Source organism: Chamaea fasciata, unplaced genomic scaffold (genome assembly GCF_029207755.1).
Source record: "Chamaea fasciata isolate MVZ Bird 193981 ecotype frontalis unplaced genomic scaffold, bChaFas1.0.hap1 SCAF_8, whole genome shotgun sequence".
NCBI classification, from domain to species: domain Eukaryota; kingdom Metazoa; phylum Chordata; class Aves; order Passeriformes; family Sylviidae; genus Chamaea; species Chamaea fasciata.
This window is the reverse complement of record NW_027094093.1, coordinates 22990514-23016582: the sequence shown is the minus strand read 5'-3', so window position 1 is coordinate 23016582 and position 26069 is coordinate 22990514. Positions and strand designations below refer to the sequence as shown.

Here is a 26069-nt window from a genome sequence, read left to right as displayed (position 1 = left end):
TGAAACCCCATAAAAGCATTTCAAAGATCAAGGGAATCCATTAGCTACTAGCATCACACATTTCAAGGATTCACACAAGACTAAGATGCCTAAGCCCAACAGCGCAAAATCTAGAGGCTCTGATACCACACACAAGAAATGGATTATTAAATCAGTTACAATAAAATTACTATGAATTACTCTAGTTGACAACTCCTAAAAAGCACAAAATAAAGCTTACAATAAAGCATCTCATAATAGTTCTACATACGGTGAATGATAGCTGTAGCCATAATCAATAAACTTCAGCCACCACTTCTGTTCGCTGTTTGATAACTGTGGAAGTAAAGAACAAAACCCAGTATTTTACAACCCACATAGAAAGAGCTCCTGACTCTAATAAAGAGCAGTGTGACAAAATTAGTCACAGAGGTACTGAAACAAGACATGTTTTTCTCAAATGCCTTACAAGAATGTATTTTCATGCCATGAAAAACACAAACCCCTTTCAATAAAGCCTATCAGACCATCATGCATTTCTAATTAAATCCTCTCACAAGGTGAAAAACTGTATGTTGTCCTGTGTACAAAACAAAGAACCAGCAAAATAGTTAATGAAATATTTGCAGACAATGGGATGCTCGCGTGGTGGTCCTGCTATGACACTTTTTCATCATTCAGAGAGTTTTGCTTTTTTAAATGCTGTTAAACCTACTCTTAAATTTAAAAATTCTTTTACCAGACTGCCATTAAAATAGTTCTCTTTTATCCCACCTTTTCCTTTTAAGTACAATTGAAAACCATTGAGGCCAACAGGAAAAAGAAAGAAATTAGGATTAACATTTTCTCATATTGAAAAACTTGGCAAGTAGATTTTCCTGCAATGGAAAGTAACTGTGAAAAGAGATTACACCCCCTTACCTTTTCTATCTGAGATAGTATTGTCCTGAGTTTTGGGTAAGACTCTACAGAGGCTAAATCACTATCATTTTTTTGACAGTAGAAAGTAGCTTCCTGGTAGCTCAGGTTTTTATCTGGTACAAACCACAGCTCTGCTCCATCAACAACAAGCGGGGCTCCATGAATTCCAATTTCATCTACACAGAAGAAATACCACATGCGTAAGAAATGAATTCTGAAAAACAAGTCTTTTCTTTTTCTGAATGTACTAAGAAATCTCAATCTGACACTGGGAAGAATCAATGCTTTGCATTTTGAACTCTCTCAAAATCAAATTCTACCAAATTCTACCAGTCATAACCTTTTCTGGTATGAAACAGGTATTGCAGTAGCAAAAAAATGTAACAAAACTAATAAAAGATATTGAGTATAAACAGCCCTACACACTAGTGGAAAAATACAAAAGAAGTCCAATTACCTGGTATATACCACTCTGGTGTCTTTGGCGTGCTACCTGTCCAGAGAAAAAAAGGAATAGTCACTGAATTCACCTTCTAACAAAAAAAACTGGTGTGGCCAGCAATAATAAAGTGATGGTTAGGACTCACACTTCTCAGTATTCATGATGAAAAAAAGGAGAATGAAATCATACACAGGTTTAATAGTTTAAAATAAGCTGATATACAATTAATGGCAGTACTGCACACCTCGATCTTACACATCTGTGGTTCTTTAATCGCTCAAGCATCAAAGTATTATTTCTACCAGTACCTCAACCCAACAAGAAAGTTTCATCCCAAGACACCTTTTAATCAACAACCCAAATGTAAAAGTCTACAGGATTACATTCCATACTGCATGAAAAAGCAGGGATCTGTGCAGATATGCCATGCTATTCTTTTGTATTCCCACTGCTCTGTTTCACTATGATGAGCTTGTACACCAGTTTTACCAAACGCTAGTTCACCTCAGGTTGAAGCAAACTGTACACCCAAAATACTTGAGGTGATTTAGTTATCACTAATATCACTAAGAAAGATTAAGTCAAGTCCACAAATACTGCAACTCAGTGGCTTATATCACTGCACAAGAAACCACTTCTTACTTCATGGGACTAGAAAGAATACGAGAGCAGTGATACTGCATCCTCCTCAGGATCAATTTCTGATCTAAGTGTACATCTGTTTGCATGCGACATCAGTGAGACATTTCATGTACTGTCCTCTTAGCAGTTCAGAGAGAAGTAATAAAATACTGTTTGCAAAGTTTCTGTTATAAGGCAATAATTACAACTCATTGTATTAAACTCTTTACAGGAATAAAAGGTAACTGCAGTTTACCTTTTGTTATCTGGCAGACCCATTCAAGCTTAGCTTCACAATCAAAAGGTCTGAAGTAAAATTCCAGGTCTCTGCCTTCATGGAAGTAAAATCTCCAAAATGATCTCCGTGAAAACTGTGAGGTCTGCATACAAGTAGAAACAGAGAACTGAGCTAGGGCAGCGTAGGCCTTTGAAATGTAAAATTAAACTGTATTTAAAAAGTCTTTTGGCAAAGTCAGTGTATTTACAGTGTTGTTAGACACACAATTCATTTTGCAAATAAAAGAGCAGATACAGCCATAACTTCAAATATAACTCTCCATGTCAGCTAATGCTGTGAAGCAATTACATAAATGGCTTAAGTCAATCTACATAAAAATGTCTTTGAAGTCTTTTCTAGAAATAATGTTTCTTAGGGTTTTTGCAGGGCCCAGTTTCTCATCAATGCATCTTATTAAATTATCTATTGCAACCTGTTCCCCTGAAATGATTCTCATTTCTGCTGAATAGAAGAAACCATCTGAACTGGCACAGAAACAATCATTCTTATTGAAGATTACTTTTACAATCAAGCTTGAAGAACTGACTTCACTCTTGCTGGTCTCTCCAGTAAGGAGATTATTTTTCTCATTTATTGAAATAACATGTCTATAACTAGCAGGGAGGAGAGGAAAGTTACTACATTCACAGCATTCCCTTCAAAGCGCTGCCCTTTGTCTAAAATTTTCAGAGCTCAATGCTTATCAGGTTCTCAGTCTGGGGACACAAACATAAGAGAAGCGAATGAGGGAAACTGCTGTGAACAGAAGGAAAGGGATGCAATCATTCTTTCCCCCAGAAAATCCTAAAAGCAGAGGTGGTTCTATTTAGGTCAAAAGGGATGGTAGGTACTGCAAAAAGTCAGATGATATTTCAGAAAAATCAAAGGCTATTTTAAAACTCATGCCATCAAGACTAAATTAAGTATTGAAGAGTTTAATCAGGAATCAAGCTGAGGTCTGACATTTGAAATTAGAAACCAACAGAGCACATACAGTCTATTCCACAAGTAAACAAGGAAATACACACAATAAACATAAACACATGCTCCGTCCTGGCTACTGCATTCACCTTCTTCAGGTTTCAAACTTTTTCTCAATCTGCAGTTAAAAAACTAATACAGATTTTTAAAGGCACTGGTAGGGCTCTCTGTGCTTTTTTGTTTTAGACTCCATGACACATCCTTAAGAATTGTATCTAATATACAAGACATCCATAGTATGGCATTATGCAATACAGAACAGCATTGTTACTAAAATATTTTGTAGTTTAAAAGGTTCAAAAGAAGTCCTATGAAAGGTTATCATTAGCACAGCATTTGGCTCATAAAAAAGTATTTGATTAAGGGAAAGTTTGTAATAGGTGTAGATTAATAAAAGGAACACGACAGCTTTCTCACCATACTAAGAAAACATCTAAACCTAAATTCACTATACAACTGGAAAAAAGTATTTTTTCCAAGTACTTCCAAGTAAAAAGCCACATTATTAAAACCCTTGAAACTAACCTTTAATGCAGCACAGTCCCTTGTATCATACTCATCTTCCAGATAGTCGAGTGGCATAACACTGGTTACCTACAGGATGATGGACAGGGCGAAAGAATCACCATTTGATGCTTTGCTGTGGCAATCCCAAGAAATGACCATTCAAACCTGGAGTCCCATTATGTTTATTATTATTAAAATACGTGTTGAATGGCAGTTACTCCTTCAGTTTTGAGACTCCATGTCTGTTTTTGTGGGGAGGAGGGGGAAGAACTCACAATTTCAGACAAATAAAACAGTTACAGTGAAGAAGATACTTTTGGAGAAGTCTGACTTAAGGAGGATATGAGCTGATAAACTCTCTCTTCTGTTGTGGCAGGAAGACACCTTGTTCTCTCCACCAGTTCTTGGATGTTTACTACTATATTTCTGTGTAATTATTTTAATATAATGGAGCTGGGAATCAGGCTAACCTTGTTTAAGACATGTTTTTATTTGGAAATCTGCTTGGATGGCAGCTCTTAAGTGCACAATCTTCTTATGAATTATTAATCTGTTGAAAGACCTGACATATTTTAATTAAAATATTTATCAATTTACTTTCAATTCAGTCCTTGTTGAAACAAATCAGTATGTCACATTTTCTGGTTAAAAGTTAACTTACAGGTTTGTTATCACTCCATTGCCAGGTTCCCAAAGAATCAGGACTCCTCTTATTCATTCCAATCCAGACCCATCTGTCATTGCTGTAAATAACCAAGATACAATCTTATGCCAAGCATATGGTTCAGCTCATTTAACAGGAAGACTGACCTATGGCATGGCATTATTAAGGACCAAGCAGTTCAAAGAGAAAATAGACACAAGGGCTAGGACCTCTTTTGTACAGAAAACTAACTAAATCAGGTACTTTGGGGGCTGCATCACCACTTCATCAGTTGTCACTTGATAAAATGGTCTCTTATCTATACTTTCCTTCCAGAATCAAACACAGAGTGTTTATAAGGTTTAGCTCCCTTTCTCTTACCCACATTGGGCTATCTCTCAAATACCATCAGCTCAAATACACTCTTCCTCAAACCACACAAAAGCTTCTACTCAAAGAACTGGCATATTTCCCTTAACTTTGTAAGTGGTATAAACACACTAAACATGGGCACCTATTTCAGTTACACACCCTCATAAAGGAGGCACAGACATAAATCAGCACCTAACACTACTGACTTCAGTGGTTGCTTGAACAAGTGGCAGTAGAAATTTTAGTCTGGTCAGAACTCGGTTTTTTCCTAGATTTTACTTCCTCATTTTTCAAAAGCAGCAGACATTTAAATCTTAAATTTCAGTTACGTTCTAAGATACAAAATTACCTGAAAAAACCCAGGTTTACAACATAAATAGTCAAATCTGCAGCATGAACTTTTACTATACTCTTTTGCTTATGAATCTAAAGATGCTATAACAAAGTTAAAGGTGCTAATCCAACTGCAAGGTTAGTTTTGTACTGCAAATTCTCAAAGATTCAATTTTTGTGCAGGGTACTGAACTTTATGATAACTCACTCGAATCCACTATCCTGCCCAAGAAAGTCAATGGACAGTTCTCTGCATGACAGTATCAGCTGGAAGCAGCAGAGGGGAGAAAGACCATGAGTTTTCTGTGAAATCATGGACTACATGAAACGCTGCTGTGAAAGAGCTGTGGAAAAGGCACTCTTATCAAGGTGGTCTGACAGCAACAGTAAAGCATTGATGCCACATTGCAGGGCTTCTGCAGAACAGTATCCCACAGACCACTATCCCAACAGGATGCACCAAATACAGAGAAGGAACACAGGACATTGGAGGAAAATAAGAGTTTAGGCTATTAACAAGGATTAAGGATTTTCTTCTCTAGTCTTTCCTTCTAGTCAGGGAAAGGATACAATTATTCTTTATAATATTTTAGGAAACTAAGCCTGCAAGAAGAGTACCTATTTGAGCAAAAAGAACATCACATCTGAGGGAATCATGATTCAAAAATAAATTTAAGCTCAAGACTGGACAAAGACATCTGACCAGCAGAGGTAAAAGGCTCCCCAGAAGGTAGTGCTGACAAATTCAGTTATTTGAAGTCAGAACTTGGAAAATTTACGAAAATTACTTAATTACCTGAAGGGACGGACTCATAATCAGGCTTTGCCACTAGCTTCCCACATGTATCACCACAAAGATTCTGAACAGTTTGAAAATACTGATGGTATACTAAGAAACAGCTTAACCCAGGGTATGTGAGCTAAGTATGTGAAACCCAAAAAGGGCAACAATAAGGGAAACTTGGTAAAGTTTCCTTTAGGAAGAAAAGTATCAGTCATCAACAAATCTAATTCTTTTGTTCTTTGTTCTCAACTCCAGTAATAGTTTTCTGATATTGGTGAGATGGTGTGATCACCCTAGTGTGATTTTATCATACTGATCAATCTTTAGTCCTTCAATGGTACAATTAAGGAGACTTTAAAGAGCCTAAAAGCCCCATGTTACTGCAGAGGGAAAACTGTGAGACAAACATTCACAGCGGTCAAGCAGCTATGTGACTTTTGGTTATTTGCCTTTAGGACTTTATTTTTTTTGTGGCTGTTCTTCCAATTAAGAAACAGACATCCCCTCCTAATTGTCACCTACAGACCTAGTGCAGTTTAAGCAGTTGATCACCACATAGGAATATTGACTAAAAAGAAAGTTTGAGACACTCATTTTCAAATTATTTGCAGTAATTACCTGAGGCTCTAGAGCAATTTTTCAAACTCTTTCAATTTGTATTTGGCTATAATATAACAGATAAATTAAAAACAAGAAGTGTGCCAGGTCAAGAATTTCCCCAGCTCATCTCCCAATTTACAATTACTAGCCTGCAAACAGAGCAATGTTTTTTTCAGCTGACTGGGCTCTTGCACAATAATGTACCTCTTTTGCTTCTTTTGGAATTGTTCAGACATGACCATGAGTAATTTAGTAATTGCTACACTACACTTGACAGTACTTTTAAGCTTCAGTAAAGCCTTCTGATAACCCTCTGAAATTATACTGTCATCTCATCACAGGAAAGAATTCCACCAGCTATTTAAGACAAAGATGAATTAAGACTCTACTGCAATTAAGCTTGCAGCAAGGAATTTGCCTGTACTTCAAGTATCTATCTCCTCATTGCAACGCATTTAAAATTCATCCCATGGACTGATATCAAAATGGATTTATCAGTGACAGGGTATTCTTTGAGCTACACTCCTGGACCTGTCTCTAAAAACCTAAAGTATCCTGAGATTTAAACTAAAACATACATGCAATTTCTGCTTTACAATGGACTCCACACTGATTGACACTGAAAGACCCTAAATCTCTAGCAATCCCTGCAGAATACTGGTCGTTTTTCTTTTACACAGATCTAAACATTCATAAAAGTCCAAGTACTACAGGAGTGAATAAATACAGTTCAGATTGTGAAGGGACTATAATCCTGTAATTTTTCTGAATCATATTCTAGCTGCCAAAATAGAAAATTATTTTCTCTGTCCTTTATGACAGCTTCAACACAAGCTTAAGAGCCTGAGTGATGTTTTTGGGGCTTGGAAGTCAACTTAGTTCTTGACAAGAGGTAAGGTAGACATGTGGGCCAACTCCTTAATGGTGCAATTTAAGACACTATTTCATCTTAGGCAGTGCTGGCCTAAAACTCTGCATGAAGCCCATCTGCCCACCCTGTTCTCCCTGCTGTAACAGGCTACTACACTAGCTACATCACATCCTGCTGATACCTGCGATTGAGTGGAAGAAAAGAGAAGCTGAATTAATGCAATTACATCAACTTGCATCGCAGGTTTATTACTGTTTTGGCCATTCTGTTAAGGTGTTTTTTTCTTTCAAACTCAAATGTTTCTGAGACTTTCTAGATTCAAAACAATTACAGCAGCAGAGCTGTTCATATCAAAGGCAAGCTGGATATCTTTCCAGTAAAGTGTCCTTGCAGGAATGTTACTTCCAACCAGACCAAGCTATTTCTCCTCCTGTGTCCAGCACTGCTGCCAGCTATAAGCTGCAGAATGCTCACAAACGCAGTCCAAAAAGAATAGAAGTAACTGAACCGGATCTGTTCTGCCTGTATCGTGTCTCTTAAAGCCAAAAGAGGTTATCTCCTATTTCTTCCAGACAGGGGAAGGCTGGCAGGCAAATTTTATTTTCCTTTCCAACGGCAATAGCCTGACTTGGCTGGAGGAATTCTGGCTCTTATTTGACTCCAAGGTGGAACCTGAGTACAGAACAGAATGGACTAGGCAAGCTGCCCTTTTCCTGGTGAACCAAAATGACTCTTGCTAACATTTAAAAACAAACAATTCTCAATGAGTCACCAGAGAACAGTGCAAGGGGAAAAAACCTGAAACCAAGAGCGTCGAGGTGTGGCTCCTTCCCCAAGCTGAAATGAATGCACTGAATGAATGCTTTAGGTTGGAGTTTGCACTGAGTAAATACAGAAAATACGAACCAACTGCATGCCAGCACACTCCAGCAGCTAATCACATCACATATCACCTTAGCATGATTTCTCCCAGTGAGCTAAAGTATTTGCTCTTGGTGAAATAATTCACGTGGTTTCCTATCTCAAATGAGCTTGATTTTTAGATTAACTACCCTTGACATTTGACCTCGAAAATATTTTTTGTAATCAACACCTCTGAGTAATTTAAAAGCGTACTATCTTCAACAACTCATCATGTTATCCAAACAAACATTACTTAAAATACCTTAGGCAACATCAACTATGCAGTATTTCAGTTCAGAATATTCTGAAGTGCTCCAATAGGGATTAGCCCAGAAGAAAATACTTTTCAGTTGTATTTGATATGAGCAGTTACTGCAACACTGACTACAGAGTCAATTTCTACCAGGCTCAATATATTGCCCCTCATTTTAGGTTCTAGTGGAGTAATATTGAAATACTGGGACTTATCATCTTTCAGACTAAGTTCAAAATTTCTGAACTGTGGGAAATGTAGGAGCATTGTGTGTCAACTGATGTCCTGGAAAGACAGAAGTCTTCACCATTAAACCCCTAACAGAAAATATAATTAATACCCCAGACAGTCTGCAAGCTGAAAAGCAGTCCCAAGTACTTGTAGGAAAATGTTACTTCTCTATTAACATTTCATAGTAGATTAGGTGCACTAAAACAAAATTTTTAATTGCAAAACCATCGAAAAAGGTCTGCAGCTAGAAATGATTTGTGCACTGATTTTTATTGTGGGACTTCAGCCAGTTCAGCAAAGGAATCACAAGTGGCTTTTACACAAGCTAAATGATCTATATATAGAGCATACAAGTTTGGTTTTGTCTCTTATTAGCATAAACACTGAGTAATTTTCATGACTTGTGCACTTCTATAAAAAGTTCATTGGTTTCTCAAGAAGGCACCTCTTCAGTCATCAGGTTTAAAAATTCAATCACAGTGTTGTGTGCTGGCAGCTTCTGCAATAATCCTGATTTAGTCTGTTGATGAAAAAATTAACATCACATAACTGGCAGCATTTGAGTTTAAGCAGGCAAAAGTTCTGAAAAAACAAACTGTCAATCAAAAAAAACATATTACACAAGGATCTGACATCACACCAATGCCTAATAAAGCTTTGCAGTGACAGTTCATTTGATTAAAAATAAAGCTTAAAACTCATAAATTATTTAGCATTTAATCTGTTGATACCAGAGCACTCAGCACACCCATCTAATGCCCATATAGTGTTAGTGCAGCTATGCCAAATAGGATCTGTGCCAACCAGATTGCTGGACACTACATTATTCACATTTTCAAAAGTTAGCACCCACTTTAGTCAGGAAGCATTTCATGAATAAAAATTAGACATATCTGAAAAACTGAAATAACAACTCATCTCTAAAGAATGCACCAGTAAAGAACAGGTACATTTACCATCTAGCTGTGCCAAAATTCAACACAGAGAAGGAAAAATGTATTGTAACAACAGGCTTAGATTTGCTTTGAGCATCTTCCATTACATAAATTTCTCTTCCTGTGCTGCCTCTAGCAATGGGAAATATTTGCCCAAGCAGTACTCCATTGACATTTTCCAGCAAGGCAGTTCAAATGTCACATCTAGCTGTTCTGTGGCAAACACAGTTGTCACACACTACCTCATATTTGCCATTTGGGGTCAGCAGCAGCATTTGCGATCCACTACAGAATCAAAATTTAAGCCAAAATTTGGCTAGTTTGTTACCTGATAATTTTTCTCAGGATAGAATGAAGTGCCTTGATTTCTTCTGAGTGGCTAAAACTAGGCAGATGGCCTCCAAGGGCTTCACAGAACCTTTCTGCCTCTTCCCAGGTCCTGGTTCGCAGCACTCTTTCACTGTGGAAGAACTTCACAACAGCCAAATGTCAGAGTGGAAAATGACACGTGAGGCAGGATTTTTAAAACACTCCTGTTCTATTAAAACATGACCACCTGAGATTTAGTAACTAGTATTTCCAGAGGGAAAGAACTTGACTTTTTAACAATTTTTCTTTAAGTTTGTTTGACAACAGCCAGACTCTGAAGTTTAGCTGACAAGATTTGTTTCAAACTCAACATATTCCACATGACAGACTTTCTCTGTTTTCCTTTACCAGAAAGATTTTAGAAACCACCAGCCAGCTCATTCCATAACTGCAAGTCAAGTTGTAAGTTTTAAGGGATGCTCTTCTTTCAAATTCATGGTGAACTACAAAGCCTAATGTTCACTGAAACTGAGCTCACCTAAGTGCTGTGCATGAAGAAAGTTTTTTGGCACACTCTTGGCTACCCGTACACATCTGAGGTGCAGGTTTGGCTTACACACTTCAGCTAACACGTCCACTTGATCCCCTTGGTTTCAGTCCAAGACAATTCCCATCAGCTGGATCTCTCTGCACAGACATGCTGCATTTGGTCAACAGCAGTTGTGGAGAATCTGCCAGGGCCAGCTGTCATGTCCATCAGCTATGGGACAGCTATGCAGCACAGCAGCACAGACCTATCCCTTCCAGATGCCTGCCCACACCCTTGTTATTCAGGCTGGGTTTCCCCACTTTGCTACATGAGCTGTTAACAAGAAACAGTTCATTGCAGACACTGAGTCCAAAAGTAATGAATAAATAATCCAATGAACAGCCTCAATTTTAACTTAATTTTTAATGGGAGGGGAAAAAACTGCATTACTAAATACAAATTTGTTTAAGCCATTCCAGCTAAACAGCCCAGCTGCTTGCTTCCACTATTCACTTCAAAACACATACAATTGTAAAATACAACTGAGGCTGAATGTTTTTATATATCCACATTCGAAACAGAGAAAAACCTACCTCTCCTATCTATACTCTTAGAGTACAGAAAGGAAAAGGGCAAGGGAAGGTGATCCAAATCACTTTCCTTCCCTATCCAGGTGTCTGTGCATGCCCGAGGGCAGCAGGGAGGACACAGCCACAGCACCTTCCAACAGCAGCAGGCTGCTGAGACAGCAGCACAGGGCCACTGCTGCCCCACCCAGCTGCCCACAGAAAGAGGCACAATGCACCTTCCAGGAATGGCAGAGGATGATGCAGGACAGTTATTTGCAGGCAGTCAATCCCTTCTCCTGGTGAGGAGCACCTTTAAAATGCCCTCCAGAACACCTATGCCCACAAAATGGCTGATCACGACAAGACCGTAATGAGCAATTAACATCAAACAGGAGTAACATTTTACCTTGTAGCAGGCAAGGCCGGATCCATTGTGCCACCCAAGGGGACAGGGATCAGTTGGCTTTGGGAGCACTTCTGGCTCCTTGGGCTTCCCAATATATTTTTTGCAGACAGAAAATGCTTTAGTGGTTTTACAGTCTTTACTTTCCCACTTTCCAAGAGAATTTCCACTGGTCATGGCCACACATCCTCCTGAAAACTCTAAAATTAAAGCCAGCAAAACCACATTTAAAACCATTGGCTGGTTTTCAAAAAAATCCCTGACATAATTGTGAATTACTACTTTATTGCATGCTTGGAGCTCTATAGCATGGTACTCCAGTGCTTGCTCAATGTAAAAAGGCAGTATTTTTATGTGGTTCTTAGTTTCCACATTTACCTGGTTGCATGGAATTCCAGTTAGTGTATGTCACAGCTTCAGGTGCTTCCCCATTCACTGTACCCCAGGAATATATTCCTGACTGGCTAATATCCTGCAAACCGGTCCAGAAGTACTTTTCTTCAACTTTGGTGTGTTTTCTAATTAGACTGTTAATAAATTCTTGTTCAAATCTGAAAATTCACAGATTAATCCGAGTCAATGTCTGAAAGATACCAAACTACTGAGACAATTTAAAAACCAGGGATATTACATGAGTTAGTTCAAGAAGTCATCCAGGCAGTGCCATATTCAACATGGGGTGAGCAGGCTGGGAATTTCACACTTCCAAGAAGGTTTCACATTGTAGGTTTACCATTGCCACACCATGGAAAACATGGCTTTCAAGTTCTTGGCCAAAGCAATTCTCTTTCTACTTTTTTTATAAACCATTAGTTATCATACAGCAGTTTTAATCTCTGATTTTATCTCCAGGATTGTGATGTTAAACCCACCCATAAATTAAAAATGTGCTTTACCTGTTCATCACTGTAAGATTACACTGGGCCCCAAATGAAACTTCCATTTTATCAATCCTGTAACAGTAGTTTCCATGTCTCTCCCATCCCTGGTTAGCGAACAAAAACCACATTTATACAAAACAACCTAATTTAGGCATTACCTACAGGGGAAAATAAATCATTGCCAACACTGGCTGGTGCCCACAAGCTGGCACAGCATATACAAGAAAGAAATGCACTGCGTCACACACAAGGTCCACTATCATCAACTCTCAGATTCACAGTAGTAAAAAATAATGCAGCCACAGGAATCAAACACACCACTGTTCTAGCTCGCCTGGGCAGTGTCTTCTGACCACTATGTGCATCTACAGAGAGAAACACAAGGGCAATAGCCCAGTCCTGTTCAAAACAATAGGAGTTTTCATGCTGTTCCACCAACACCAGGATTCAAACACAAGAATACTAGGAAGGCATACACCAGTGTTTCTTTACTTCTGAGAAAAATACTTGACTCTGAAAATGTGTGAACTCAAAAAACTTCTCTATTATTCAAACATTTTTCCCCATATTTACACTGAAAATTTCAAGAAACATTCATGTGTTAACTCTTTCCTAGCCCAGCAATGCCACTGGTGTCTGAACAGCACAGAAAGCTGTAACTCTACATGCTGGAAGTCTCTGAAAAGACAGACTAAAAAGGTCATGTAGAAAGAAAGGTAAGGGGTAAACATCTTCCCTGTTGCAAGCAATATGCCACACAAAACGGAACCAAATAACTCGGAAGTAGCTAGCAATACCACCCCAGGCTAGTTCAAAAGACAAAAGCTTTATTTAAGCCATACGATGTCATACTGTAAAAACAAAAAACAAAAAAGCCCCCACCATTATTCAAGTCATAGAACAAAAATGAGACCCAGTGAAGTGTAACAAACCTAATCCCAGTTAACAATCTCTGCATATTTTTACACTGCAAAGTGCTTATCCTCAATTTTAAAACGTAATTTGAGCAAAAACAACAGAAAGAAATGGTGTTATCAGTAACATTTCTTATTAAATCAACTTCTTTTAAATAAATACATAAAACACAAACTCTCCTGGGTCCAAGCTTATAATACTTTCGTCAATAAACAGACTGATCATACATCCCAAGCCCGCTTAGGAGAATGTGAAATTTTGTCTATGTAATATAAATATCCTTTTCAGATAAAATGTTTCACAGACGTTACTGAACGGACAAGAAAGAAATGGAAGTAGAAGAAGAAAGTGATTTCAAGCAGGTTTCTGAGCCAAATGACAATGAGAGAAATAGAGGCTATTACCTCTTCCAATGAACAACTTTCATCTGATTTTGTTTCATTCAAAATCTCTCCTTTTTTCTTGCAAACATATTTCAATTTTTCTTCACAGGATTTGACCCTCCACTGTCCCAGCTGTGAGAATGAAAGGAAAAAAAAGTATTTTAAACTCTAAAATCTTTCAATTTCTATGTTTGCAGGGGCTGTTATCATTAGTAAGAAAGCCAAAATGCCTCTAGTATAGATACTGGGTGGGACGTCCTGGATTCTATGCACAGGTACATGTTTGGAAGGGAGAGAGAAACCTGACACACATGGAGATGGGAGGATTCTGGATCACATCCAAGAAGGAAATAGAAGACCAGGGTCTTCTATTAGGTGCCAAGTCTCTTAGATCAGGAAGAGAATGGGTGCAGGAGGTGTGCTCAGCTTAATGAGGAAGTAGCTCAGAGACAGCTTAGATGAGCTGAGCGCAAGCTCCAGTGCCAGGCTGATGACAAAGCAGGCAAATGCTCCACTTTTCTAAAGAATCTGCAGGATGGGATACAGCCTGCTTCCCACTCTTAGTGACCTCTTTCCTTCACCAACACCCTTTTTAGAACATTCCATCCTCAGACTGGATGACCCAAATTGGTCTCGGAGATGACTGAACCCAGATTTCCCTTCCTTCCCACCTTTCTGCCAGAGACATGCAAGAATACAGTAACCTAAAATACAGAGTGACAAGGCCAACTGTCTGGCCAACAATGTGGCAGTCTCAGAGCTAAGAATCATTTCTTCCATTCTTTGCAGTACATGGCTATAGAGTCCTAGCTAAATAAGAAATTTGCTTGAAAAACTGTATTTTAAAGATTATTCCACAAATAAGATCAGCTATCTGCTTTATCCCCCTCCTTGACTTTGACACACACCAATATTGCATCTACTGAAAACATACAAACCAACAACCAAACCCAATGCTGTATTCCTACCTTGCCTGAATACGACACACAATTAGGAGTGCTGTTAAAGGGAACTTTTGGTTCATTCTGATCCCAGTAGGTAAAAACCACAGGCGAGTGATCTGACCATTTGAACAAGGTTGGCACATCATCATTCTTGAGACCCATCCATATTTCCTCTTCAGCATCTGTAATTTAAAATTAGGACAATATTGTCATTTCAATATAATATTCAAACTAATAGGGAATCAAGGTGTTATCAGCAAAATTAGTTTTTTTATCATATTGTGCAGCAGTGAAAAATACCATGCCACACTACAGTCATATTATTTTTCTTACCGTGAGAAAAGGTATTTGACACAACCACAACATATGTTTGTTATCTTGTTTCTAACTTATATTCTTGACTTTGAGTAAGTTCCACAGAGAAGGAACAAGCAGGAAAAAACCCAACCACAAACAAACAGAAATAACGAACACACAAGCAAAAAAACCCTCAACCAAATTTTGTGTGTAGGCAACGACACAACATCAAACACTACCAGTGACTTAGCAGTCAAAATATTGACCCAACTATCTACTATTCTCTTTGAACGAGTAAATTAAGCATAAATTATTAAAAAGCTGGAAGTAGGTTAGCCCAGTAAATAAATAAATTAATAGAATGAACTAGAACAAGTCCTAACACAGGGGGACTGGATCTGCACAACAACATTCAACAGTACAAGCTCAGCATTAACACCCACACTTTAAATCTAGAGGTTATGACAACCATATGCTAGAACGTGGAAAGCAGTTTGTAACTTACGGTGTGCAGCACTTGGTGCTTGACCTTTACAATTACCCCAACTCACCATTATGAAGCTTTGTAGCAACCAGTTCAACATCTGCTAATGAGTGAATGCTGATGAGGTTACTCTTATTTGCCTTGCATAACTCATCTGCTATACTCCAAGGTGCCAGGTTGTTTATCAGCATGTAGCAAAAGCCATCATGGGGGAGCCAGTCCGGATCACAGCGAGTATCCAAGTGTCTCCAAAACTCTAATATTGAAGAGAAATGGAATTAGAGACTTTTGTTTTACATTGCCTAGTGCAAGGGGCTGGCTTTAAAGTCTGCAGCACCTTGAAAACAGCCAAAAGGTAGCAATCAGAATGTGCTCACATCTCTTCAGGGCTCATGTAAGAAAGGGTCACAGCTTAGTCAAACAAATAGAGTTCAACGCAGCATTAGGAGAACTCATAATATTTTGGGGCCATGAAGTAGGTAGAAGGAGAAAGAAATTAGTGGGAGTGAAAGTAAAAAGCAGGGATGCATTACATTAAGCTGGTCTTAGTGTAAGTGAAAGGTTCAAAAATAATTGTAAGCAAGATTTCAAAAGCAACTGAAGACAAATCAAGAAGTTGTGTGCAGGAAAGAAGCACACAACTCGACAAAAGCTTCGTTTTAAATATATTATTCTTCTCAAGATATTAAAGAATTCCAACTAGCTTTAATGGATGCTAAAAAGGTATATATTAATAACCTTTCTGGTACAAAATACACTCTAAAAAATACTCCAACTACAGGAATTTTGTTTTTTAATTAATAAAACACTATATAAAGAGTGGTTATAACTCTACAATACCCTACTGAGGAGTCACAGAACAGACAAGAATTGTTAACTAGCTTTCAGAGCATCACTGCAAAATTTGAACCAGTTCAGTTAAATTTAAACTGATTACTATTTCTTCTTCAAATGCACACACCTCTCCAGGGGGAGCTGGAGAGAGCATGCCTCAGCCAGACACACCCCCACACCCCTTATCCTCTAGTCCTCCCTGTCATTCAAGCACAATTTCCTTCTAGTAAGTTTTTGCAGGAGAGCGCTGCAAACTGGAGCCCTGGGAACTTGGTAAGGCCAAAGCACACATAGAAGATGAGGTCATGGACATGGGAAGGGTTGGACATTCAGGTGCAGATAAATGGCCAAGAGCATGGAAGCATTTATATGGCACAGCTGGACACTGTAAACATTGAATGCCTCTGTGTGTGTGTGCAGGTCAGGATAAAGGAATTATTAGCTTGTAAAAGCTGTTATGGGTCCAGTAAAGATTTACACACTGAGCAAACCACCAACTCCTGCACTCTGTTTTCTGTGCTTGGCCTAGGTTCAGAGGACAGTAAAGTGATTTGACTACTTGTATTTGAATTCAACAGAGGTTGATCCAAGACCCAGGTAAGTCCCATTTTATGTCAATACAGACCAAGAGTGAGAGAAATAGGCTTAAATCAAAGATGGAAAGGTTTGGGATGCAACTGCCAGTTCCAGACTTCCAGTAATACATGAAAGAACGCACAAGCCATGGAGGAAAATGTGATGAAAAGGGCAGGACTGCTGCAAAATGCTTTATGTGTGAATGAGAAAGCTGCAAAAAATGAAAACTGTTTGTGATGCATCATCTTGACACTGAAGAAACAGAGTCTGCTTCTGCTCTGCTAAAAAACCCAAAGCTGTTGTGAAAATGTTTTGGCAGAGATGCCTGAAAAGGCTTGGGAGAGAAAAGAAAGACTCCATAAGTGAACATTATACTCGTATTAACATACAAAACTCAAAAATGCAAACTGTCCTACCTGGAATGCTTGAAACTTTATTGACTGACTTCTTGCAAGCATATGGAAGCTGTGTCCCACAGTGGTAACTCTGCCACTGACCTGAAGCAGCATTCATCACCACACAACTCATCCCATCCAGTGGGGATAAACTCTGCATATCTATAGACAGGAACAAACAAGAACATAACAGCACAAGTTATCAAACAGTAAGGCAGTGACTGCTTCTTTTTACAATACAATACAATAGAAGAATAACACACTTTGGATAGTACGGCACCTTGTATTTGAAGAACATAATTTGCATCAACTGAGGGCAGCTGTCCTAGCACAGGTCCCACAGAATGTTTTTTCTAAGAGAAAGTTTCAGAATCAAAGAATCTTGACTTCTTTTCCAATGTTTAATCATAGAACCAGGAGGAATGTTTTATTTACAATACAAGAAACCCTTGGCTGAGCACTTTCCCAGACCAGAAATATCTCAGGGGAGAGCCATTTTTTTCAGCCCTCAGTTTCCTTTGGCAGTCCCATTCCACTCTCACTCTAAACAGAGTTCTGCAATTTCTCTCAATGCTAACCATAATCTTTACCTTAACAGAAACCTTAGACAAGGCCCCAGATTTGAAACAGCAAAGAAAAACTGTTTTTTGCAGTCTTCAGTTTCCCTTGGAGCCCCTTTCTATTGGAATTTTTTGACTTTCTTTTTCTTTGGGCCTCAATGCAAACCCAAGCTGTGACCTACACAGAGTACCTCAGCTCCCCCTGTACTGGATTTGCACAGGCTCACAGAAAAAAAGGCTCAGCGTAAATCTCAGTTCTCCACAAAAGAGAACAGTGGGACAGGGCCAGGATCCTTTCAGAGGGGTAAAGTGAAAGGAGAAGTAATGGGTTCAACTTGCAGGTATCAAAATTCCTGTAAGGCACCAGTAAGCACTTTCACAAGAGGAGTAAGACATGAATATATCTGCCATGACTGCAGACTAAATTATGCCACTGTATCTCATGACAGTCTGGCCTCTAGCTCTGCATTACAGGCCTACAGAGTGGCCACAGTTCCAGAAGAAGGTGCAGTCAATAGTACAAGTAGAAAAATTCTTAACTTTTCCAAAAGATGGAGCACATTTGGAAAATCCCACAGAAATTTCTTAGCAAAGCTATCAAATAAGTAACAGAAACCACTTCTCAACTTCTCACAGAATTCCAGTTGCAGCACTATTCTAGAAACTAAAGGAAAAAAGAGAATTCCACTTTAAAAAGATCAAATTCAGCTTGAATTACAGAACAACATTAGCTTCAGTATTCCTGATGCCTATTACTCTGGGATTCCCCTACACATATAGATTCACCAAATATTTGTGAGAGCATAACATATTCATCCTGAAAATTCCAAATACTCTCACTAATCTTACTAGCACCTTTGGAGTAATAAAAAAAAAAAAAGGTATCTACAAAACCTTTTTCAAAGGTTTTACATGTCTTTCATCTTCACCTTGAAACAAATTTTGGCAACCTTGAAGTTTAAAAACCCAAGTTAAGCTTCTAATTAACATCAGTCCTTGCCTGAACACAAACAATCAGAATATTTAAGGGAAATCAGTGTCATTCTGTCAGTGGAAGGAGAAATTTAGCAGCTGGGAAAGCTGTGGATACTTTACTAAAGTGGACTTCAAGAATACTATTTAAGTTTTACCTTTTAGAGATTAATTAACCTAATCAGCCATAAATATAAAATGAGAAGAGAAAGATTCGCTGGCCAGGAAGAAAAGATGCTTCTGAAAATGGAATGAGATGGAAAAAAAAGTAATACTAGTTACTATTGAGAATATTGTTCATATCACCAGAAATATTAGTACCTGGATGCCAGTTGAGAAAATTCAAAGGTTTGTGATCTGACCACTGCCAACCGCCAGAAACATCCAGTTGATTTAAGCCAATCCAGAAGATCTCAGCAATGTCATCCTTACCTAGAGATATTGTTTTTTTTAAGAAAACAATTAGTATAAAATGCTCACCCTTATTGGTCTTCTTTAAATTAAAAATGAATTCTGAAATGGCATGCATTTCAGGAAAGAAAGATTGCTACTATCATTGGACATGCAAACTTTCTTGAACTGAGGAGGAATTAATCCACACAAGCCTTCCCTTCCAACGTCTTCAGATGTTTCTCCTTTGGTTTTATAGTACCAAAGGCACTTGGATAATTTCTGCAGGTCAAGACTGAACATCAGGGAAGACAATATCATAATAAGAGAGTAACATTCTGCTAAAATACCACCTGCCACTCTGGCCTGTATTTAAGATTTTGGGGACATTCCTCATTAACAACATGAACGACATCTAACTGCCATAACGAAATCATACAGATACATTTAAATTACTCCCTAAAGTAAGATTAGCACCTTAGTTTTGCTACACAAATGACAGCCAAAAATATTTAACGTACAATCAACTTTTAACTTAGAGATTTAGGACAGAAATTAAAGTGCTGCCTCCACCTTATAAAGATTTCCCAATATTTATATGTGAATAATTACACCTACCTTGTATGTAACTTAATTCAGATGCATTTTGGATGCTAAGTAAATCTCCTCCTTGCCTTTGACATGAAATAAAAGCTTCCTTCCAAGAAAGAGCAGACTGTGTATTAAACTGGTAGCAATTTTCAGCCCCTGGATCATGTTCCCAGACATCTTCACAACCATCCTCTGTATAAAGGAAGCAGAAAGTATTTGTAACTACAACTATACAGAAACATTATGAAAGTTTCAAAAGAAAATGTTTTGAATATAATACTGAGGGTCTACTGATTTTTATACTGGTTTTCACAAATACCTGCAGTGTAAGTCAACGCTGCAACAGAAAAGCTTTTACACATTTTAACAGCCACACGAAGGTGGAGCTGTACATCTGAGAAGTGACAGAATGCTTTTAGGATGTCTACTTAGAAACCCAACATGCCTGGCTGTAAGCAGATTCCCCATTTTCCATCACGAGAATAATCTTCAGAAGTGGCACACCATTTCCCACCCGTGTGCGTTTCATCCTGAATGCAGTCATGATGCCACACCTTGTTATACAGAAAGGGAAACTCACAGGGTTTACCATAAGAGTTGCCATCTTTGGTATAAACTTCTGCAGGGGAAAAAAAAAAAAGAAGTAGTAAAATAAAGACATTTTATTGTCTTCCCTTACTTAGACACGGAAAGTACAGCAAATCAGTGTTACTGCTTGTACAGACACAGTTAACCTAAATGCATGCAAACCATACTCGTGGTCTTAAAAGACTATTATCTTCTTGTTACAGATACTATACAGCAATGCCAGGACTGAAAAAAAAATACATTGAGAAATATTTTTCTGTACTTTTTCTTCTGAGAAACAGCAGAAACTTGTCTCCCCCATCCTGGTAAGTTACGGATAATTCATCGTCCTATTGAAATCCAGGTGCTTTGTGGAGTCCTACAGAACAAGGACCCTTAGCAATCAACACATACAGAAGAGGGAAAAGGTAAAGCACATTTTCACTACTTCTTCCAGCAAGCATGAGATTTCAGACAAGCCTGGCTTCCATGGCAAATGAACAACCTACCACACCAAAGCTCACAGTCCAGCAGGCTGTGAGCTGGCAGCAGGCTCTGAATTTGACTGTATAGCCTACCAGCAAAGAAAACATCCTCAAACCCTGCTGACAGGAAAATTCCCATCACGGTGAGGAGGTCAGTTCTGATAGAAGGTGGTTGGTGTTTCATAATTAAATAGGCCTGCACTGAAATATGGGGCAGGGGAGATTTAAACCTGCTACGAAAGCCACTCAGTAACACAACTTCTGCAGTTGTGCCATTATTTTTTCTTAAAAACCTTTAAAGCTTCTCTCTACAACACAACATTCTATTGCTTTACTGATCAATCCTTTCACATACCTAATTTTAAGAACTTATTGGCACAGACCTACTCAAAAAGCCCTTAACAAATAAAAAAAAATCTCCAAAGTGCAAACCTACTTACCATGGTAGGGATACCGACATATATCACTGGAGGAATTGTTGCTTTTCCACTGGTCTGTTGCATTTATGCTTGCAGTCACATAGTTATTCTTGATAGTCACTTTGTACTGAGATGCACCAACAATGGAAGCATCAGCACATCGCCACCACAGCATTAATTCTGAGTTACAATCAACCATTTTCAGGCGAGACACCGATTTGGTGAATATATCAAGTCCCAGGCACTGCTTGGACCCCAAGTGAAAGAGGCGATTCTGGGATACCCATTTCCATAACGCTTCACTTGAGTTCCTGCAGTCATCTATGACTATCAGTGAATTTTTAACTTGTATGCACTTGCTCTGTTTGTCATGGCGAATGGTAAAAGCATCATTGCCTGTGCAAGAACAAACATACAACTATGATTCAGTATCATACTCACAGGAAGCTCATTTTTAAAAGGGTAATCACATTCTGAGAAATGCTTTCAGAAAAGTACCACAACTGTTCGTCCGTTAAAAGCGCCTCTTTCGTAGAAGCCACATTCAGTGCATTTTCCTGCTCTTTAGTGAGTCTTAACTTCTGGAGGAAAAGAGCTCTTTCCAAGTCTTTATAAAACGAGGAGAGACAAAATGAGACTTCTAAGTCTAATTCTAGTGATAAGAATTCTTTCTCTATATTTAACATATACTGACTGCATCAGCCCCTGAAAAATTTGCAACTTTATTGAGTAAAGAATCTCCTCTTCATGCCTATCTGCAAACACAGTAACACACACAACAGACACCATAAAACATAATTAAAAATAATCTTCACTTACCAAGCATTTTTTTAAAATTGTGTATCAGATATGATACACAGCATGAGAGTTTTGCATTTGAACCAGTTTGTGAATACAACTGCACTATTACTAAGTTAACTGGCACTGCTTTGAGGAGAAAGTTTTAGAATGTGTATCCCCACCAAAGACAGCATACAATGAATTAGGCGTACATTTTTAAAAATTATATAGGGACCCTAGCTTCATTTTCAGTTGTGATGAGTTTCATTTTCAGTTCTGGCGCAGTTTGTGATTAAACAGAAAAATTAAAGCTGATAAAGCATAGTATACAACCTAAAAAATATACAGATCACCATACCAATATAAGCTAACAGCTCTGTCAGCTTAAGAACACTTCTGACAAGCAGCAGTAGGTTTAAGCGAACCTTAAAATGCCCTAAAACTATTTCGATGTCACAACAAAGATGGCTCCACAGCACAGAACTTTCACTTTAATCAGGCTGTAATGGACCTCGGCTGTCCCAGACCCACAAGGCTATTATTCTGCTGCTTAAATAAGGAATCTGCTGAGTAGTATTTTGTATTTAACAGTAATGCACTGTCAATCACATTCCTACTGCGTTTTTCTGTTATGACTTACTCGTAGGTTTGGCTGAACACGAAGGAAACTATTCAGTGATGTTATGCAATGAATTTTACCACTACTTCCCAGTATACCCATGAATTTTCCACTGGGTAAGTACCACACAGTATTTAAATAGTATCTAGCTGATCACACCTTGAAGAAGAATCCGTAAGTCACCCACGTACTTCAGTGATTTTTTTTTTTAAGTAGCACACTTCAACCAACTGTCCCTTTCATCCTACTAAGACATTTTAACAACCGAACCTGCTTTTGTGGTATCCTTTAACCGTGCACTTTTTCAGCACTGTATCTGCTTTTGCTTTCTATTCTTCCCTCATGACTTTCTTCCTCTGTTTTATTTCTTGTAACAAGTTTTTAGCCTCTTCTCAAGTCTCCTTTCACTTCTGCCTCCACAACCCTCATGCTGATACCAAGTGGAAAACACTTTTTAGAATTTCCCTAGCAAAACAGCTGATGTTGTCTCACCATGTATCTCTGTGGAGCAATTTATTAATAATTACTCCAGCCGACCGTTCTGGCCATGACGTTTTAGTGACATCTTCAGCTACTAACCTGAGCCTGTTACTAACACGGTATGTAAAAAAAAAACACGTGAGGCGCAACTTAGCGAAGAGCTCAACTTGTTTCCCAGAAGCTCTGACTAGGCCAGCGGCATTGGCTTACAAGAATCTCCTTAACGTGAAACTTTTCCACCTGCTTCCCGTCAGCTAAGGCGAGCCTCCTCGCCTGATAACGCTGCGGGAACAGTGCCGGCGGGGCGCGCTGCCGGGAGCTGCCCGGGCTCGGGTGATTCCCGTCCCCGAGCTGTCAGGCCCAAGGCCGCGGCCCGGCCCGGGCACCGCAGGCACCGGGAAAGCGGCAGTCGCGGCCGGCGGGGCAGCGGCGGCGCTGGCAACGCCCCGGGCCAAGCGCAAGGTCCGGGAGGGAGATCCGGGGCTTTTTCCTGCCTTCTTCGCTTCTCCTTCTAAGTTTCCCAAGTTGTTTCCACGCAGTTGGACTTTACCACGGAGCGCAGCGCCCGAAGGAGCGGCCGGGGCGGAAGGCCCGTCACACCGCCCCCTGGCCTGCCCAGGCGCCCGTCGGGGCGCTCGAGGACCCTCCGCGCCCGCAGCGCACCCGCGCCCCTCCTCTCCCTTCGCCCGGCGGGCGCCCGGCTTACCTGCGGGGTCGCGGCGGGCCGCGCAGCACAGCAGCAGCCAGGCGAGGCCGCAGGCGCGCAGGCAGCGCCCGGCGCCCGCCATCGTCCCCCGCGGCGCGCAGGCTGCGCGGAGCAGCCGCGCTGCCGGGCTGGCCGTGCCCGAGCGCCGCGCCCGCCGCGCCGCCGGCGCCGCCCATTGGCCACCCCGCGCGCGTCACTTGTTGCCAGGAGGAAAGCGGCCCCCGAGGTTGGGGCCAGGCGGGGCCGGCCCGGCGGGAGCGCAGCGGGGGAAGTGAAGTCGCGAGCGAAAACGTGAGAGCGAAGGTGAAGGGAAAAGGCGGGGAGGAAAAGAAAAAGGAGAAAAAGTAAACGGGAGAAAAAAAAAATTAAAAAGTTTTTAAAAAGGTGGAAAACGCGAAGAAAAGCTGGAAAAGCAGATCGAATTGTCGCGTGGTCATTAAAGTTAAAACTTAAAAAAAAAGCCAACAACAAAAAAAAAAATCCACAAAAAAACTCAGAAGCTCAGTCGGGGAAAAAGGGGAAGGCGAAACTGCTGGAAGTGAAGAAAAGGAAAAAGGTGACTAGAATAAATTAAAATTAACAAACGCACTGAAGTAAAATAGTTTAAATGGTACAAATAGTACCCATGACTGCGATCCTCGATCCGCTCTGGCCGCGGGGCCATGTGCCATCCCCGCGGCGGGAGCCGCTAAAATTCAATTGTGTGACCCGTCCTTGCCGGGGTGGGGAGGAGGGGATGGCACTGCGGAGTTGAAGTAAATGTTTCTGAGAAAATTTCGCGGGTGGCTACAGGAAGTTACAGAAACCAAAAGTTAAATCACTTACACGGCGAGAACTAGCTGGCCTTAAGGAGGAAAAGAGAAAGAAGAGAAAATTGATAGAAACTATCTGAAATGAAATCAAGTTCATAGCTACATGCGGTCTGATTAAATGCTTACCTGGACAGGCTGAATAGCTCAAGCTCCAGCTGTATAACAAAAGATTTGCAAAGTCACAAGAAAAAAGCTTATTTAAAAAAGAAAAATCTATTTTTATTAGACTTGGAAGAGCCATTGTTCAGGGAAGAAATACTAAATTTACATAAAGATGGGAAATGCAATATGCAGTCTGTTTTATATGCTTCCAGTGTGCCCGTCATGTAGAAATATGTACACCTGGAGACACAGGATTTGAGGGTATGCCAGGCTGGGAATTGAGTGGAAATGCAGTGAACAAAAACAAACACCTGCAAGTTAACAAATGTTCTCTCCTGCTGGAAACTGCAGAGCAACACATGGCTGCCAAGGCAGGAGCTATTTGAAAAATCAGAAATCGGGTTCAGAAAGAGAGGAGTCTATAGATGTAGCAAAATCAAATCTGTGTTACTAGAAATAATTCATTTCCAGGAAGAGCAAAGCTTTAAAGTCTCCACACAGAGAATGGGAAGCAGAAATTCCCCACTGGTGAGCCTGATACAAAAGCAAGCTATTGAAACTAAAATTAAATATGCGGTGGGATGGTGTGTCTCTTTTTAAATGAAACAAGAAGCAGGTGTGAACCCTGCGTTCCCATCAGGCTTTCCAAATGTGTGTTGTTATTAATGTGCTGACTGTCCCAGTTTGGGAATGGTTAGTAGTAGTGTTTCACTTTGAAACTAATAATGTGCAGTGCATATTTACTGAACATGTACCAGCAATTCTGAAATTACCAGCATCCTACTTACCACACATATATCAGCAAATATGTGTATTAATAGAGGGGAGGTTCTCTAAGGTATCTTAACATATGTAACATACACTTTCAGATACACACTTCTGATTTCAGCTCCTTTTTTGTTTATTCATTTATAAAATACTATCTTTGATAATACAGACTCAAACCCTGATCCTCAAAAATTAAAGAATGCCCAAGAATAGGAAAAATTGCTGTTTGCATTGGTGCCTGAAAGTTTCAGTTTTGGGTTCATGTACACGGACTCTACTTCAGTTCTGTTATACATTAATGTAGGAGGAGATAAAAAATATACTGCCCTGGTGAGCCCACCAACCAACCAAAATTTTTGAAAGAACATGCAGGAAAAAATGAGATTGGGTGTATGTCATGTGATTTTTTGTATTAAAGCTTATCAACGTTGTGACAATGCCAAAGCCTATTTCTTACAGGATTTATCCTTTATTAATGAGGCTTCTGCCTTTAATGTGAGCTGCACAGCAGCCATTACTCAGCATAACCGGTGAGCAGTTTCTCTATTGCAAGTCACAAGCATTATATGTCCCCATGAATACCTACAGCTCACTTCAAAGCAGAGCTAATGGCTGAGCAAATTTCACCCATGCCTGTAGAGATAAC

The 26069-nt window shown here is 39.6% G+C and overlaps 1 protein-coding gene across 2 annotated transcripts in view; it reads right to left on the bottom strand.

The window, feature by feature from the left end:
- LY75 (lymphocyte antigen 75) overlaps positions 1-24873 on the bottom strand; it is a 45357-nt gene extending 20484 nt beyond the window's left edge. Inside the window, exons 1-19 of one of the 2 annotated variants that reach the window (XM_066190080.1) lie at positions 24680-24873; positions 21178-21552; positions 20131-20304; positions 19713-19877; positions 19026-19136; positions 17194-17334; positions 15435-15623; positions 14611-14768; positions 13664-13774; positions 12360-12448; positions 11842-12014; positions 11467-11663; positions 9982-10124; positions 4390-4471; positions 3747-3815; positions 2220-2343; positions 1358-1393; positions 901-1076; positions 251-315 (exon numbers count right to left, since the gene is read on the bottom strand). In XM_066190080.1, coding sequence (XP_066046177.1) covers positions 251-315; positions 901-1076; positions 1358-1393; positions 2220-2343; positions 3747-3815; positions 4390-4471; positions 9982-10124; positions 11467-11663; positions 11842-12014; positions 12360-12448; positions 13664-13774; positions 14611-14768; positions 15435-15623; positions 17194-17334; positions 19026-19136; positions 19713-19877; positions 20131-20304; positions 21178-21552; positions 24680-24794 — 2693 coding nt within the window. In that variant the 5' untranslated portion in view covers positions 24795-24873. Of the gene's footprint in view, positions 1-250; positions 316-900; positions 1077-1357; positions 1394-2219; positions 2344-3746; positions 3816-4389; positions 4472-9981; positions 10125-11466; positions 11664-11841; positions 12015-12359; positions 12449-13663; positions 13775-14610; positions 14769-15434; positions 15624-17193; positions 17335-19025; positions 19137-19712; positions 19878-20130; positions 20305-21177; positions 21553-23741; positions 23826-24679 lie in introns of those variants that run through there. The other variant, XM_066190081.1, reaches the window with a different exon arrangement.
- Positions 24874-26069: the final 1196 nt, after the last annotated feature.